Here is a 15,124-nt window from a genome sequence, read left to right as displayed (position 1 = left end):
AAAATGCTACTTTGCCTTTTAAATCTCCAGTAAAACAAAAACAAAAACAAATACCTTCTCTTCTTCTGGGTGGCCATTCACTCTCTCTTGATGTCCATTTGGTGCCTCTGACTGACCAGATTTTAATGCTAATTCAACCCTCCCCCCACTAAAATAAGAACATAGTTCTTTGCAGAAAGTTTTTTTGAAACAATGATCAGATATTATTAAAATAATTTTGAAAAGCTTGCATTTTATTTTAATCATAATGGCTGTATTTTTTATGGCCATTTGGATAGTGGTTTGATTTTTCTTACTTCTGAAGCAAAGATTTATTTAAACAGAATAAAATCTCAGCTACTTTCTTCCGCACCTTTGGAAAACAACTTGAATTAGGAGCTGTCACTTTCCACATTACCTCAAGCTTTTAGTATTTTTAACTTAGATTTCCCTCCTGACCCAAAATTGAACTTTTTCACAGCAAGCATTCAGGTGTGAGTTGGGAATGCACCCAAAGAAATTGTAAATGCACCAAAAAAACCCCCCAAACCCGCAAAAAGCCCCAACCAACCAACCAAACAAAAAGCTTTAGCCAGGAAACAAGACCTATAAAGGACCACATTAATAAAAATCATTCTTTTCCAATGAAGAATTCTGAAACTGAGCTGAAGAGGTTATTTTTTTCTGACACCCAACACCACACAAAGGCAGCTGGGATCGTGTGGGGAGAAGAGATTCCTCTGTGAGTCGCAGCAATCTCCATGAAAACAGAACTACCTTGTTTGCAGAACCTGGATTCCCTTTGCTTCACATCTCAATAAGAACCTGGGGAAAAGCCAATCATCCTTGAATGTAAATAAAAATGAGTGCTGGTTTAGGGAGGGTTGCTTTAATCTCTGCTGGAGTTGTGCATAGACTGTTTCATCCTTTAAGGTGCGTAGTAGAATTTACTCACGGGAATAAGGAAGTCACTAAAGCTGATACCCTTCAACATAGAAAAAAAAGAGTGGTTCATGGATTTAATATTAAACTAAGGAATGGGCTACTTTGATCACTGAGTTTGATCTCTTAACTTGAACTTCAAACATTAGCAAATAGTTGAGGAGCTTAGTAAGGTTTCAGCCATTAACAAAATAAAACAGTCATTCTCACTGTGATCTGTATTTCCCTGAATTTCAAAAGGATTTACATCTGGGGCTTGTTTTGAATATATCTCTAGTTAAAAGAGGTCCCTTGAAAGTGACTTGTTCCTTCCTCTAGTCTACAGACAATGCTATTTTTAATAAACACAAGAAGTGTTTCATTTTATTTTTGAAAAATCATTGTGGTAGTGAACCTATAAACATCTTGCAGGGTTCATAAAATTTTTCCTCAGGATGCTTTTTAGGTTTTAGGCTGTGGTTTCTTTATACTCTGTTATTTCTTTCTTTGTAAACTTCAACACTTGACATACCAAATATAAAATTTGTGGTTTGTTTGACCTTTATCTTCTCCTTTCCCATATACCTACTTTGTTTGGAAATTGTTTTCTTCACTTGAAAAGCCAAGTGCAAATTCTCCAGCTTCAAGAGGGACTAAACTGCATCTGTCTGCTGAGGAAAAAAATGTATTTAACACACAACTGGAACCCAGATAACTAAAATCGGTCGCCCAAACAATTGCTGCACTTGATCAATGATCCTTCACTCTGGTGGCCTCTGTTGTTTGCATCCCTGAAGACAGTGCAATTACATTCTTGAAACAGTTCAGGATTTTAGCTCACATTTATTTAATCTAAATTTCTTGATAAATGTGCACTGAACACTACCTAAAAACTCCTTTAAAACTTTTTCACCCACTAATTTTTATTTTATTTTTGAACAAATTTCACTCTATTTCCAAATCCACTGAATATATGGTGAGGCAGTGGTAGCAGTAAGATAACACAGTGCTAAACCAGAAAGAAAATTCATTCTTCACCTTATGTTCAACTCTAATAGATACAATCACCATACAGTCTTTATGGTATTTTGTAAGTTATGGCAGAGGGTGGTTTTCTAGAATGATGTGCCAGACAATACTTTGCTTTCTCAAATTAGAGGTTAAGCCCAACAGTAGAAATTTATCACAAGCCAAGACATATTGTATCCCAACAAAATAAGGTGTTGATGGTCATCTGGTTGTAGATACAGCAGAGACTCACAGCTCTTGGTGAATCAGAAACTCAGGAGGAGTCCAGAGTTAGTTTCTGGTGCTTCTCACAGCCCTGTCAAAATGCTGTGGCTTCAAGCCCTGTGGCATCCAGAGTCTGACAGAGATAATTCATGGTTTTGTAGGTTTATACCAAATAAAAACCATTTATAGTGAATCTATTACATCAGCATCCCAGCAATGCTGTTAGAGAGCCTAACTAATTTTTATTATGGAAAGAATACTCAACTATGTTTATATATTCTTATGATATCTTGTGTGTATGAGAATAATGGCAGGAGCAAGTGAGATAATTGTGATTAATTTTACTAATTCTTTGCTGGAATGAATAAGCTGCAGAATTGTGTCAGTGTAAAGTTTGAAAACCTATGACAAACATCAAAAGTAAAGGATTCAAACTTAATAATAGAATATCCTGAGTTGGAAGGGACACATAAGGAGTCAAAGTCGAAGTCATCGAAGTCCAGACCCAAGAATCATACCAGGTGCCTGAGATTATTGTCCAAACACTTCTTGAACTCCATCAGGCTGTGACCACTTCCCTGAGGAGCCTGTTCCATTGCCCAGCCACCCTCTGGGTGAAGAACCTTTTCCTAGTATCCAGCTTCATAGCATACTTAAGGCAAGGATAAATATTATCCTTAACAAAACTACTACCTAGATATTTCTCACAGCCTTTTTTTATTTCTGAGATATCTAAAGCATGTATTGCATAACTCTTAAAGCACTGAAATAGCTTTCACTTATATTCTTTTGTTTGCAAGCCACAGGAGAAAAATAAAATCAAATATACTCCTGTGTCCTTCTGTCCTTCTGTCTCCTATCATTCAGTCTTCTAGAAATCTGAAGCAACTCTCAGTCTCACTGGGATTTCAATTCAAGCTTTTTGGTTAACTTGACACCTCTGTAGGGTTCAGCCTTTGTACCACAGCCCACTTTTGTGAAACACTGCCTTCACTTTGTTTTTCATCTTGTCGTCCCGTATATCCGGAGTTCTTTTGGCTCTTCTCAATTCAAAGAGCAGTTGCCTTCAGTAGAAGTAAGCATAGTCAATTAGATAAGAGGTAGAATGTCCTTGTAGAGTAGAAGCTTATTCTAAAAGTCCTAATTCACTTTTTAATTACTTCAAACAGTTAAAAGTAACTTAATTAAGAACAGAGCAAAGCGAAAAGGGTGAGCATTGCTATCTTTGACTTAGTAATTTCTGAAGAATTTAGACAAGTTAAACAAACTGTAGTAGAAGTCAATACTCTTAATTTAGGTTACTAACTTGGTATCTGCTTCACTAAAACTGAAAGTGCCCAACTCAGGAAAGTGAGCTCATCTGCTTACAATACAATATATAATTAATGAAGAGACAGATTTGCCAGAAAAGATCTGCAGAGGAAAGCAATGGCATGGTCTGGCTTTGGCATCTTCCTCTATGGTGAGCGGGATACCTTTGGGAGTTTTGAATGCTTTCTCAAATTGCATAAAGCCACTGGAAAATTTAGGACCATGTGTTCATTCATGGCCTCTTCTAAGGACAGACATGTAACAAGCTAAAGGTAGTCATAGAGGTGCATTATGCACAAGTTAAAGCTGTGCACGTAAGGATTGGGGAAGAAAAAAGAGGAAGCTTGTGGATTAGGCATGCAGATGTATTGCAAAAATCTCATTTTGGTCATAGCCCTCCTTTGTCTGTACATACTGTATTAGATCACCAGTGGGTTAGAACAAAACTAATCTGGCTGCAGAATGTGGAAGCCTTCTGCATCTTCACTAGAATTCCCAAAAAACAGGCAGCTCTTTGCCTTTCTCCTCATTAACTTGTGATTCATCTGGCTGCCTCTAGAAGAAGGTAGATAATCTGTGCAGAAGGACTCTCCAACAGTTCCAGCAGCAAGGATGGAGCCCAGCACACAGATCTTTGTGGTTCAGTTTAGGCAGAAGGGCGCCTGAACTGCAGCCAAGCTGTGGGTGCTCCATATCCTGGCAATACATCTCTCTCCAGTGGTGATGGGGCCATGGACAGTTGCTGTTTGGCAGCTAGAATGTGACCACCCTGTTTTGTGGAATAGGAGAGTTTAGTATTGCACATATGGAGCCTTGTACCTGGGGCCTCAGGGTGAGAGTGCACCTTGGAGCACCCTGGGCACACCAGTGGAGAGATAACCTTCCAGACTAGCTGAGAAGATATCTACAGGTTTAGGCAGTCCTGAAAACTTGGTGTGTAGAGTCATGGCCTGAGAATAAGATTGGGCCCATGGCACCAAAATTTGGATTTAGGCACACTGAATCACACAGTATATTTCTAATACTTCAGAACAAATTTGATTTGTTTGATTATTTTTCTCTTCTCTCAGATGTGCTGTTCTAGGATCCTGGTTTCTTGTTGGTCTGTTTGAATGCTGTACCTATAGGCTCTTTGAGGACTGATTTTATTTTGAGGGGTTGTTATCAGTCAGGACTTTTAGAGAGGAAAAGGCTACAGAAAAAGATGAGAGTAATCTAATGCAGTTGTTTTTATGCCCAGTGGTGCTAACTTCTTCTGAAAAAGAGAGAGTACAAAATACGAGAAAATTCTTTAAATCACCTGAAAGGTTACAAAAATGAAGTCAGTTAAATGATGCAGAAACTTTGCATATACTGTTATTCCATTTCTTTCTCTGTGCCAACATTTTTTTCCCAAAACACCAAATCCTCTCCTTTTTAATTGTCTTCAAGGCTCCCTTTGACACATCAAGAGGACAGTTGTTTACAGTCACACACTGAGTCCATAGCAGACCTTGGAGTAGTAATTTGGCATCCTACCAACTTGGCCACAGCCAAAAGCTACTAGGTCATGCCATTTCTTGATCCTACAAGTATTATTTTATTATACATCTTCTTAGTCACAAAGCTGTATGAAATGTTGAACACGGATTCTTTCACTGAGAAAATAATTTTTTAATGTATTTTCCTAAGAGCAATCCTTTTTTGTATGACTGCACTTGATAACAGTAGTCTAGGCTTTTCAGAGGAACGGTTTCAATAATCAGACTGTACCTAAATAAGAGGACTTTATTTAGAAAGAAATTGCATCTCTACTTAAAGAAATGCTTTTAATCAGATACCCCTTTCCTCCATATTACAGATTTGAATCTGATTTGCACAATTAAAATTTGTAAAAAAAAATCTTCTTTTGGATTTGGAGAGGAAATATAAATGTTCCTCTAGTGCAATGAAAAGTACATAACATTACTCAGTTTGCATGGATATGAAAACTGAAATGTTGAGGCAAGAGGAAATTGTTTAGCAAGCTTCTAAATTCCCTTAACTAAAGCTACAGCTTCCTCAGAATAAGATTTTGGTTTTGCATCATTAAATTAGATTGAATATGTATTTTCTCTTATCTGCAATAGTGCAACTACATGAAATATGTGATTTTAGAAAAAGGGGGTAATTTGGTGTACCATTACTTGTTAAATACTGAGCACTGTCTGATCTGTATTTTAATTTTTACAATAAAGACTGCTAAGACTTTGGCTATCAAACTGTTTTGTACAATGTAATTAAAAAGCTTAATATTTTGGCAATGTGAGAGAGAAGAGATAACTGAATGTACATCCATAAATGTAACAGATATGCATTATAAGACATATATATCCCCCATTAAAACAAGGTCATTTCTATTGGAATTGTTTCCTTGGGCTCCAACAACAAGCCAACACATAAGTTACTGCCATTTTAAGAAAAAAAATAGAAAAGGGCAATTTAGCTGGCTCAGTAGGTGATATTCACAAAGAAAAGCAGTTTATAAGAGCTAGTCTTTTGTATATGAGAGGTAGCTCATGTCCTCTTCTCTCAGCATTCAGTTCCATGTTTGAACATTTAAATCTAAAAAGGGAGGAAGTTCAGACAGGGACACATAAATTCGAGTGGGAGTATTTAGACAATAACTGCTTTTAAAATAAAATGTTTTATTAAAAGTATTTTGTCTTAAGCAAATTGAACTGTGTATCTGACTTCTAATTAGCTGTCTATGCAAAAAGATCTTGGAAGAAAAACAAAACAATGAAATCACTACTGGTAAGTCCTTTATTTTTTCAGACTAGTGCATCTTTCGGTGCTAGGCAGTGAAAATAAACCATGTCTCTGATATCGTTTTTATTAAAGCTTTGGATTACAGATTTCTTTTCAATGACCTGTCAAAATTAACAGGCTCCTTACTGTTCACAGTTTATCAGGATGCCCCAGAGCTACTTCAGCAATGAAGAAAGCAAAGCTGTCCGGAGAACAAATGCTAACAATAAAGCAGCGAGCCAGTAATGGTAAATTTTTAATGATTAAGTTCTTAAATACCAATTCTCTGTAAACTAAAGTTACTGTTACTCTTTTGCCTTTTTTCCTACATGTATAAATCCACTCTATATAAATTGTGAATTCACTGTCAGTAGAAGTGAAACCAGGTCTTATGCTCTGGAAACCTGAGCCAGGAGTAGAGCAGTCAGATTGAGTTATGTCTATATAAATCTAAAACTCTAAAATATTTCAAAGTAGAATATACTATTATAATTTGCTGGTTCACATTTCATTCATCAAAGGGTGATAGTTAGTCTTATATTGTTACAGGATTCAGAAGAGAAAAAGGGTTTATTTCCAGAATGTCCATTCCTCCTGAGTTCCCTTGAATTCATTTGGACCTGTGGCTCTATAACCTCTGGCAGATGGAGATGGCTTTGTGCCATTTCAGCTCCAGTAAACTGCAATTCTTCCTGGGAACCTTGAGTTGCAGGGAAGATGATGAAGGTACCTTGGATGAAAGTCAGGATAGTACCCTGGTAGTTGAAGTGCAGTAAAAGCAAAATGTAGTTCAAGTAAGTAATATGATAAAAACTTGTCTGGAAGGTGCCCAAGTCCTGAATTTTCTTGGAAAACTATGTAGTCACTTAGTCTGTGGCAGTGCATGCCTTCTTAACTGTTGGTGTTAACTGCATTTAAAGCCACAGTGCACTTGAACGCAGTGCAGGAAGCACCTCAGCCCACATGGCCAGCACAGCTGGAGAAAGCAGTGGCTGTCTTTGTTCAAGAGTTTGTAATCAGGGAGTGAGAGATCTGGATGTTATTTTCTCTACAACCTGGGTAGTATTGAAAACTATAAGTATCTGCCATGCCCAGGAAGAATGCCTTAAGGAGTAATATATGGATATTTTGGCTACTTGGACACATGACCTGCCTGAGCAACCCAGTGGACTTCTATGATGGGGTGACTACATCAATGGACAAGGGAAGAGCTACAGATGTCACTTACCTGGACCTCTATAAAGCCACAGCTGTGATCTTCAACAACATCTTTCTCTCTGAATTGGATACAGATGGATTTGATGGGTGCAGTGTTAGGTGAATAAGGAATTGGTTGGATTGTCACATCCAGAGGGTGGTGCTCAATGGCCCAGAGTCCCAATGGACATTAGTGATAAGTGTTGTCCCTTAGGGGTCAGTACTGGGACCAGTGTTATTTAATATCTGCATTAATGACATAGACAACGGGATCAGGTGCCCCATCAGCAAATTGGCAGATGACACCAAACTTGAGGTTTAACAAGACCAAGTGCAAGGTGCTGCACCTGGGTCGGGGCAAGCCCCAGCATCAGCACAGGCTGGGGATGAGCAGATCCAGAGCAGCCCTGCTGAGAAGGATTTGGGGGTGTGAGGGGGTGAGAGGCTGGACATGGCCCAGCCATGTGCCCTCACAGCCTGGAGAGCCAAACGTGCCCTGGGCTGCATCAGAGGCAGCGTGGGGAGGGGATTCTGCCCCTCTGCTCTGCCCTGCTGAGACCCCACCTGCAGGGCTGCACCAGCTCTGGGGTCCCTGCACAGGAAGGACATGGAGCTGTGGGAGTGAGTCCAGGGGAGGCCACCAGGATGATCAGAGGGATGGAGCAGCTCTGCTGTGAGGAAAGGCTGAGAAAATTGGGATTGTTCAACCTGAAAAAGAGAAGGCCTTGAGGTCACCCAGTTGCAGCCTTCTAGTACCTGAAGGGATCTTGCAACAGAGATAGAGAGGGACTTTTTACAAGGGCACGTAGTGACAGGACAAAGGGGAAAGGGCTTCAAACTGCAAGAGAGTAGGTTTAGATTGGCTATTAGGAAAATACTCCTTACTGTGAGAGAGTTGAGGCACTGGAACAGGTTGTTCAGAGAAGCTGTGGATGCCTCCTCCCTGGAAGTATTTCAGGCCAGGCCAGATGGGGCTGTGAAAAACCTGGTGTAGTCTTCCCTGCTCTGGGAAGGTGTTCCAGCCAATGGCAGAGGGGTTGAGACTAGATAATCCTCAAGGTCCATTCCAACCCAAGCCATTCGATAATTCTATGACATCTTTCCTATCAGAGTCAGGCACTGTGGGGAAAGGTTTGAAAGATTCACACCAGCAGAAGAAGGAGGGTGGGAGCACCAGTTTCTCTGGCTTTAGGTGTTCACACTTTGACTTGAAAAAAGACATCTATCTGTCTCATCCCAGGATTATTTTATGCTTTTTTATATTAATTATAAAGATAAATAAATTAAACTGTTACAGTTCATTCCTGTCTGAATTCTTAGAAATGCAGTTAACTTTAAAGTTCTGTTGATTTTAATATTTATTTCAAAAAATGTGAGAAAGCACTTCCATTTTAAAATTACTCTATATATTGTTATTTAATGACACCCTTCTGAACCCTTCTGAACCATTCTGAGCCATCGTCCAACATTAAAAACAACTGCAGAATCACAGTATATCCCAGTACATCAGCAAAATTTCTCTTTGTTAAGAAAAAAAAATCTGAATTAGTTACAGCTTCTCTTGATAATGCTGTAATATGAAGAGATTACCATGTTAAGGTTTTTTACTTTCCTTCAGAAGATCTGTAAATGGACACACTCTTTAAATAAATTACATATGACAGTGGAGTGAAATTTGTTGCTGCACGTACATTTCTTATAATATAAAGTTAAAGGTCCTTTTGATCGTCCAGGTATTTTCAGCATTTTCACTGGAGAATTACTGCAATTTTAAAAGTAAAAGTAGTTGAAAATACTTCTTTTGAACTGCAGAATAAAAATTTGAAGAATGCTTCCTTTTTTTTACTTGAAATAAATTGATTTTTAAATATAGAAATAATTAATTCACTGAACTCTGATTTAAATGTTAATTATTTTAACACCCCTTTTATTTTTATGTCACACAGGTATAGAAAATGATGAAGAAATTAAACAGTTAGATGAAGAAATCAAAGAACTAAATGAATCCAACTCCCAGATGGAAGCTGATATGATTAAACTCAGAACTCAGGTAACAGTTTTATGAAGCCCTAAATTCAAGCTGCTTTTTCTACATGACTGATTAAAAACATATAGGACATTTATTGTTTCCTTATATATTAAGATATCTATGCATAATATACTATTTATAAAATCTGAAGACAGTGTTCATTATGCAATTTTCAAATCAGTTATCAACAGTAAAAAAAAAACAAACAAAAAGAACTCAGCAAAATGCATTTTTTAAAATAATGGCAAAACATGACCTATCATGGTCAGCTTGGTATTTCCCCTTGATAAGGTTGTGCCTTTCTGATAGTTCTTAAAATATTGTGTGATCACAAGGTCGTTAACATAAGTTACAAGGTGAAGGAGCCCAGATGAACAACATGGCTTTTGTCACGTCTTACAGAGGAAATTTAGACAGAGAAGTGAGTAGCATGTGATACACTAAATGCAGCCCTTGGCAGCAGTAGTCATTCCAGAGATCCAGATTAATTCTTTTTTCATTCCGTATAAATTTGTCAGGGGAAAAAGTAGAAAACCTAACATTAGACTATTAACTAAAATCTCATTATTCAGTAGTCCTAAAACTGGATGGAAAAAGCAAAAGAAGAAAAATCAATTGAATTCCCCTAGAATTTTTCAGTGTCCATTATAGATTCTGGTGCTTGTCAGTTCACATGGTTTGAGCAGAGACACCAAGAGTGAAGTTCACCATAGTCACCATTTGTCAGTCTTTAGTCCCTGATGACAGTCACTCAGTTGATCTCAATGAAAACAGAGTAAACCACTCCTTGTTACTTCTTTGTCTGCTGCTTCTGGAGATGGGCACCACGTCCATTCTCCTTCTCCTCTTGTATAGTCATAAAGGCAGAATCTACTTCTTCAACTCAGGTTTTATTTGATTTCTAAACCTTAGCCAGATTGATACTGAAACCTCACTTCTACTTTATGCCTGCATTCAGAGTTCCACTGTCATTATTCAGCTTTCACAGGATTTGATTCAAGGTTTACACAGTTTCCTGATGTGACCAAATATAACTGTAGGGTAATGAGGAGAAAATCTGCAAGAACATAAAGCAAGAAGAATAATCAATGGCAGGGAAATTACATACATTTACTCTTGAGAAATTTGGCCATAAATTTTGAATCTGGCAGCTTCCAATTGCCTTATCTTTTCTTCTGCTTAATACACTCTAGGTGCTATTTACATACAGCCTGATATGGCTGTTTTAAAAAATGTGAAGCAGTTTGGCTCTTACATGTACATTAGGTAAATGCTGCAGTTGTCAGTAATTTACTGCACTTTTAATTTTATATTTGGCCAGATGAATTGAAAAATAAAGCTATGATAACACTATCACAGGCATAAACATGTATTGAGTTTCAGAGATTTATCTAGGAATTTCATATCAAACTTTGATCTGAAATGAGTACAAAAACCATACTTTAGTGGTCTCAGTTCCAGCTTTCATTCTTCATAGTGCCATTGCATATTCTTAAAAGTCATATTAGGCACTTGTGGGACCACTGAATGTTCTTGGTAAGAGAAAGCTCAGCTGGTGATTTTACCAATAAGTTAAAAGGATATTTTTCACACTTCAGTGTAGCACATTTAGAAAAAGGGTTGGTTAAAATGATTAACGGGATTTTAAAAGGTAGAGCTACAAGAGACCATGAAAACATTATTTTGTCTACCAGTCACCTTTACTTCCTAAGATCTTCCTAAGCTAAACCTGACAGGTGCTTGTCTAACCTGTTCTTTACTTCCCATACTAGAAATTCCACAATCTCTGGGTAATCTGGTCTAATACTTATCTGTTCTTATCCAGCTAGTTACTGAGGCCTTGCAGAGAATCCCAACTGAGTTAAACTTTACAAAAAAATTTAGAGGCTATAGTTTTGAATTCATACACTCTCCTGAAAATAAGCAATTTGCATTTACAACACATAGGGAGTTACATCATAGTCATTATCAAACTACTAACAGGAGCAAAGTCAACAGTCCCCTTTATTTGCAAAAGTGAAATAATACTGGACATAACAAAATGTTTGTTGATAAACCTTTAGAAAATCATTGTGCAACTCAGATTTCAGTAAAATTTGACAGATGGGAAATATGCAATGGGAAAATAGTGGAAGCTGTGTGAACAGCAGAAGTAGCAATAGTCTTGTTTGATACAGATTTGCAACCCATATGATTGTAAGTGCCAGTGAAAGCTTTTCATATGACAGGAACAGAAAATGCTTCCATGTAGAATTTTTCAATTTAATAAAGTGAAAATCAATCCTTTTTCTTAGGTGGAGCACTTACAAGACTCTCCTTTACTCAGCTGCCTTTTTACTTAAGACATTGAAGAAAGTGTTTTTAATCTAAAATCTTGTAGTAAATTTGTTCAAATCTAACATGCAAATATGAGAGGAGCAGAAATACATAAAGGGAGAGAGGAAGAATAAATCTGCAAATAATTGTGTGTTTCATACAAGAAACAGGATATCCTATTTTCAGAATACATACAAGTAAACATTTCTTAGTTTTAGAATAAAATGTGGAAAGGGAAATTTCAGCCATTAAGTGAACAAATACAGGAATTAAATTTAAAACAGATGAACTTACAGATGAATACTAAGTGAAGTGGTGAGATATGCTGATCATCTGCCACTGTATTTGCAGAATTCAACATCTCATGAAAAAAAGCAAAAAAGATGGTTCAAGTTGCAATGCTTAGCTAGATAGAAAATGTGTAGAATGTCAACTTCTGCTAAAGTTAGTGTCAGGTGGCTGCAGTATGCCATACTGAACTGAGCCTTCATTGGCATCAGACTCCTCATTCTGGTCTGTAATATTAAAAAAAGAAATGGATAGGTATTGGAGTATGACTCGACTAAGAAGCAGCTATGAAAGATGTTTTGCATTTGGATACAGCATTCTCTCGAATATAAACAAGCTGAAAGCAAAATAAGAGAGGAGGATCAGGTGTCCAGGTTCAAAGAGGAAGTATTTTTTCCTTACTAATATATTTTGTGGAAATTAGCTCAGAATCAATTAATTGTTACAAAACCAAGTCCCCACAATACTGGCAACTTGGATTAACTGCAATTTGCACCTGTCGTCAAAGCAAGAGATACTTGGAAACTGTTTATGTAGACACATCACTTTTCAAAATTACTTCTATCAACTAATGGGCTGCATTTCCATAAGCAGACTAAAAGTTTAGGTCCAAAATAAAATGTGATACCTCTAACTACCTGCCTGTGCCACCAGTTTCCAAACATTTACTCACCAAAGGTCAAGTTGATGTGCGCTTGAGAACCTTTACTCTTCTGCCTGTTACTACTGCACAAACCTCTGACCTTCCCATCAGCATTTCAATTGTATCAATTCTTTCCACAGCTCACTCTCTAGGCCAGTATAGAAATGGATAAACTTCATTTTGAAAATTCAAAACCTTGTGTTCTTTGGCATTTCTTCCACTTCACTGGCTTCTTTTTTCTTGTCAATGCATATTTTAACCTACACACACACAGAGCACACTGTACACTCTGTAATAGATGTTAACAGTTATCACCCCATGTGGAAAGTACGAGCAGGGCTACAGAGGAAAGTATAGACAGATGTGAATGAGCTCTGCATGTGCTCTTGATGAGTTGGACATAAGCCAGTGCTCATCTGAAATCCTTATAACTCCATTAGCACAATGCTCTCCACAAGCTCTTTCTCTCAGCAATGCTTTTAGCTCAAGCAGGGCACCATGCAAGGTCAGAGCTAACGTGTCTGGTCACCTGGAAACACAGGCAGAACACAGTCTCAGTTGTTTTCACTTGTACATGAAGCAATGCCACGGGCCTGTGCTCAAATATTCTTCAGTTTCTTCAGTTTTACAACTCACTGTATGTATAGGAAAACTTTCTGACTTTGTACATACATTGAAATAACATGCAGTTTTTCAGCCTTCAAAATCAGCCCTGTGAGTTTGCACAGAATCATATTATACTTACAAAGAGCTAAACATTGGCAGCAAGGAGCTGTGCATGCTTAATTAACACGATATATGTGTAGCTGAAAATATAAGAAAAGCGTGACTGACTGCAGAATGCCCCTAAGACTGGCTTCTAGGAGTTTAACTGCATGGGTGAACTTGCAGAACTAGGGTCCTTAATGCCTTTCAACTATACAAGAAAAGCTCTAAAGGAGTGGAATCAAATCCAAGTTCATTCACTCACTATTACCAGTATTGAAAAGACAAGCTGTTAAAGTTATACAACATGCAGTGGGAATAAGAAAGGCTTAGTGACGATAAGAACTGCAAACTCTAGCAAAACCTTTTCAAACATGAATGAATAGACCTTTTCTCCTTTCCCTGGTATTTCTGTTCTCTCTCCCTTCAAAGAGTGCATGCTTTGTACCAGTTTGCCTTATATTACATTGTACACAAATTTGTCCATTTTAGATTACCACAATGGAGAGCAACCTGAAGACGATAGAAGAGGAGAACAAAGTAATTGAACAGCAAAATGAGTCTCTTCTTCATGAATTGGCCAATTTAAGCCAGTCTTTAATTCATAGTCTAGCTAATATCCAGCTGCCACATATGGTAAGTGATTGAGAGCACAAGTTAAGGAATTTGGCGATCTTCAGTTCACCTCATACAATAGATACCTTTTTTTTATGTTTATGTTTCATCAACCAGTTGGATATTTGTGGTAACAGCACTGAAACCATAGAGATACATTTAACTGCTAACAGACATGGAGGGCCTGTTCCAGTGTATCCTGTAAAATTAAGTAAGAACTAAATAGGCTTTTTAAATATTATAAAAATGGTGGCAGTATGCCTTACTAATATGTTATGCTTAAATGAATATACGATTAAGAAAATAAAAGTTGTATATGAACTACTATTTAATATCTCGTAGGAACCAATCAATGAACAAAATTTTGATGCTTACGTGACCACTTTGACGGACATGTATACAAATCAAGATCGTTATCAGAGTCCAGAAAATAAAGCCCTACTGGAAAATATAAAGCAGGCTGTGAGAGGAATTCAGGTCTGAACAGCTGCTATAGTGATGAAAATCTTGCTTAAAAAAAGGATGCCTCTTGTTTTTTGCTGCTGTAATTTACCAGAAAGTGTTATATATTTATTTCTGTTTGAAACAGTGTTATGCTTACAAGACTTCATAATGATTTTATGTCTTGCTTTAAAGATAGTAACTGCAGAATAGTTTTTTGAATACATTCACATTTTGTACGTTTTCATATAAGCTGACATAGTGTGATATGCCATGTAATGTTTATAGCTGCTAATGTATGCACATTTTTGGGGTATATATATTTCTGAAGAGGTAAGCTGATCAAAATAAATAGAGTGTAAATTCTTTTTAATGCTTTAGTGATTAAATGTTTTAGTATTTTGAACTGAAATGGACAAAAAAAAAAACAGCTTTGAATGACAATGTTGCGGTCTGCAGCCACTTTTTAAACACTATCATTTTGCCTCATGTTGGAGGATTTTATGGGATTTAAGAAGTACATTTTGTGTGCATATTGTTTCATAGCAAGAATTGGTTGCAAAAATGCTTTATTTTTGAACAATGCTTGAAAATATTATGTGACTTTTGTTTTTGAAGGATGGTGTGTGGTGGGGGCAATAAAATGAGGTTTTTTGAATTCCAAGAAAATGGCATGG

At 37.2% G+C, this 15,124-nt stretch overlaps 1 protein-coding gene across 17 annotated transcripts in view; it reads left to right on the top strand.

Moving 5' to 3' along the window:
- MYT1L (myelin transcription factor 1 like) overlaps positions 1–15,124 on the top strand; it is a 307,327-nt gene that overhangs the window by 290,187 nt on the left and 2,016 nt on the right. For 11 of the 17 annotated variants that reach the window (XM_063150775.1, XM_063150776.1, XM_063150774.1 and 8 more), the window contains 4 exons: positions 6,370–6,461; positions 9,357–9,466; positions 13,884–14,027; positions 14,349–15,124. The exon at positions 14,349–15,124 is cut by the window's right edge and continues 2,016 nt beyond it. In XM_063150775.1, coding sequence (XP_063006845.1) covers positions 6,370–6,461; positions 9,357–9,466; positions 13,884–14,027; positions 14,349–14,489 — 487 coding nt within the window. In that variant the 3' untranslated portion in view covers positions 14,490–15,124. The remainder of the gene's footprint in view (positions 1–6,369; positions 6,462–9,356; positions 9,467–13,883; positions 14,028–14,348) is intronic. The other 6 variants (XM_063150790.1, XM_063150778.1, XM_063150787.1 and 3 more) reach the window with 1 other exon arrangement.

The sequence above is a fragment of the Melospiza melodia genome, chromosome 3 (genome assembly GCF_035770615.1).
Source record: "Melospiza melodia melodia isolate bMelMel2 chromosome 3, bMelMel2.pri, whole genome shotgun sequence".
In the NCBI taxonomy this organism is placed as follows: domain Eukaryota; kingdom Metazoa; phylum Chordata; class Aves; order Passeriformes; family Passerellidae; genus Melospiza; species Melospiza melodia.
This window is presented reverse-complemented; position numbering and strand designations above follow the sequence as displayed.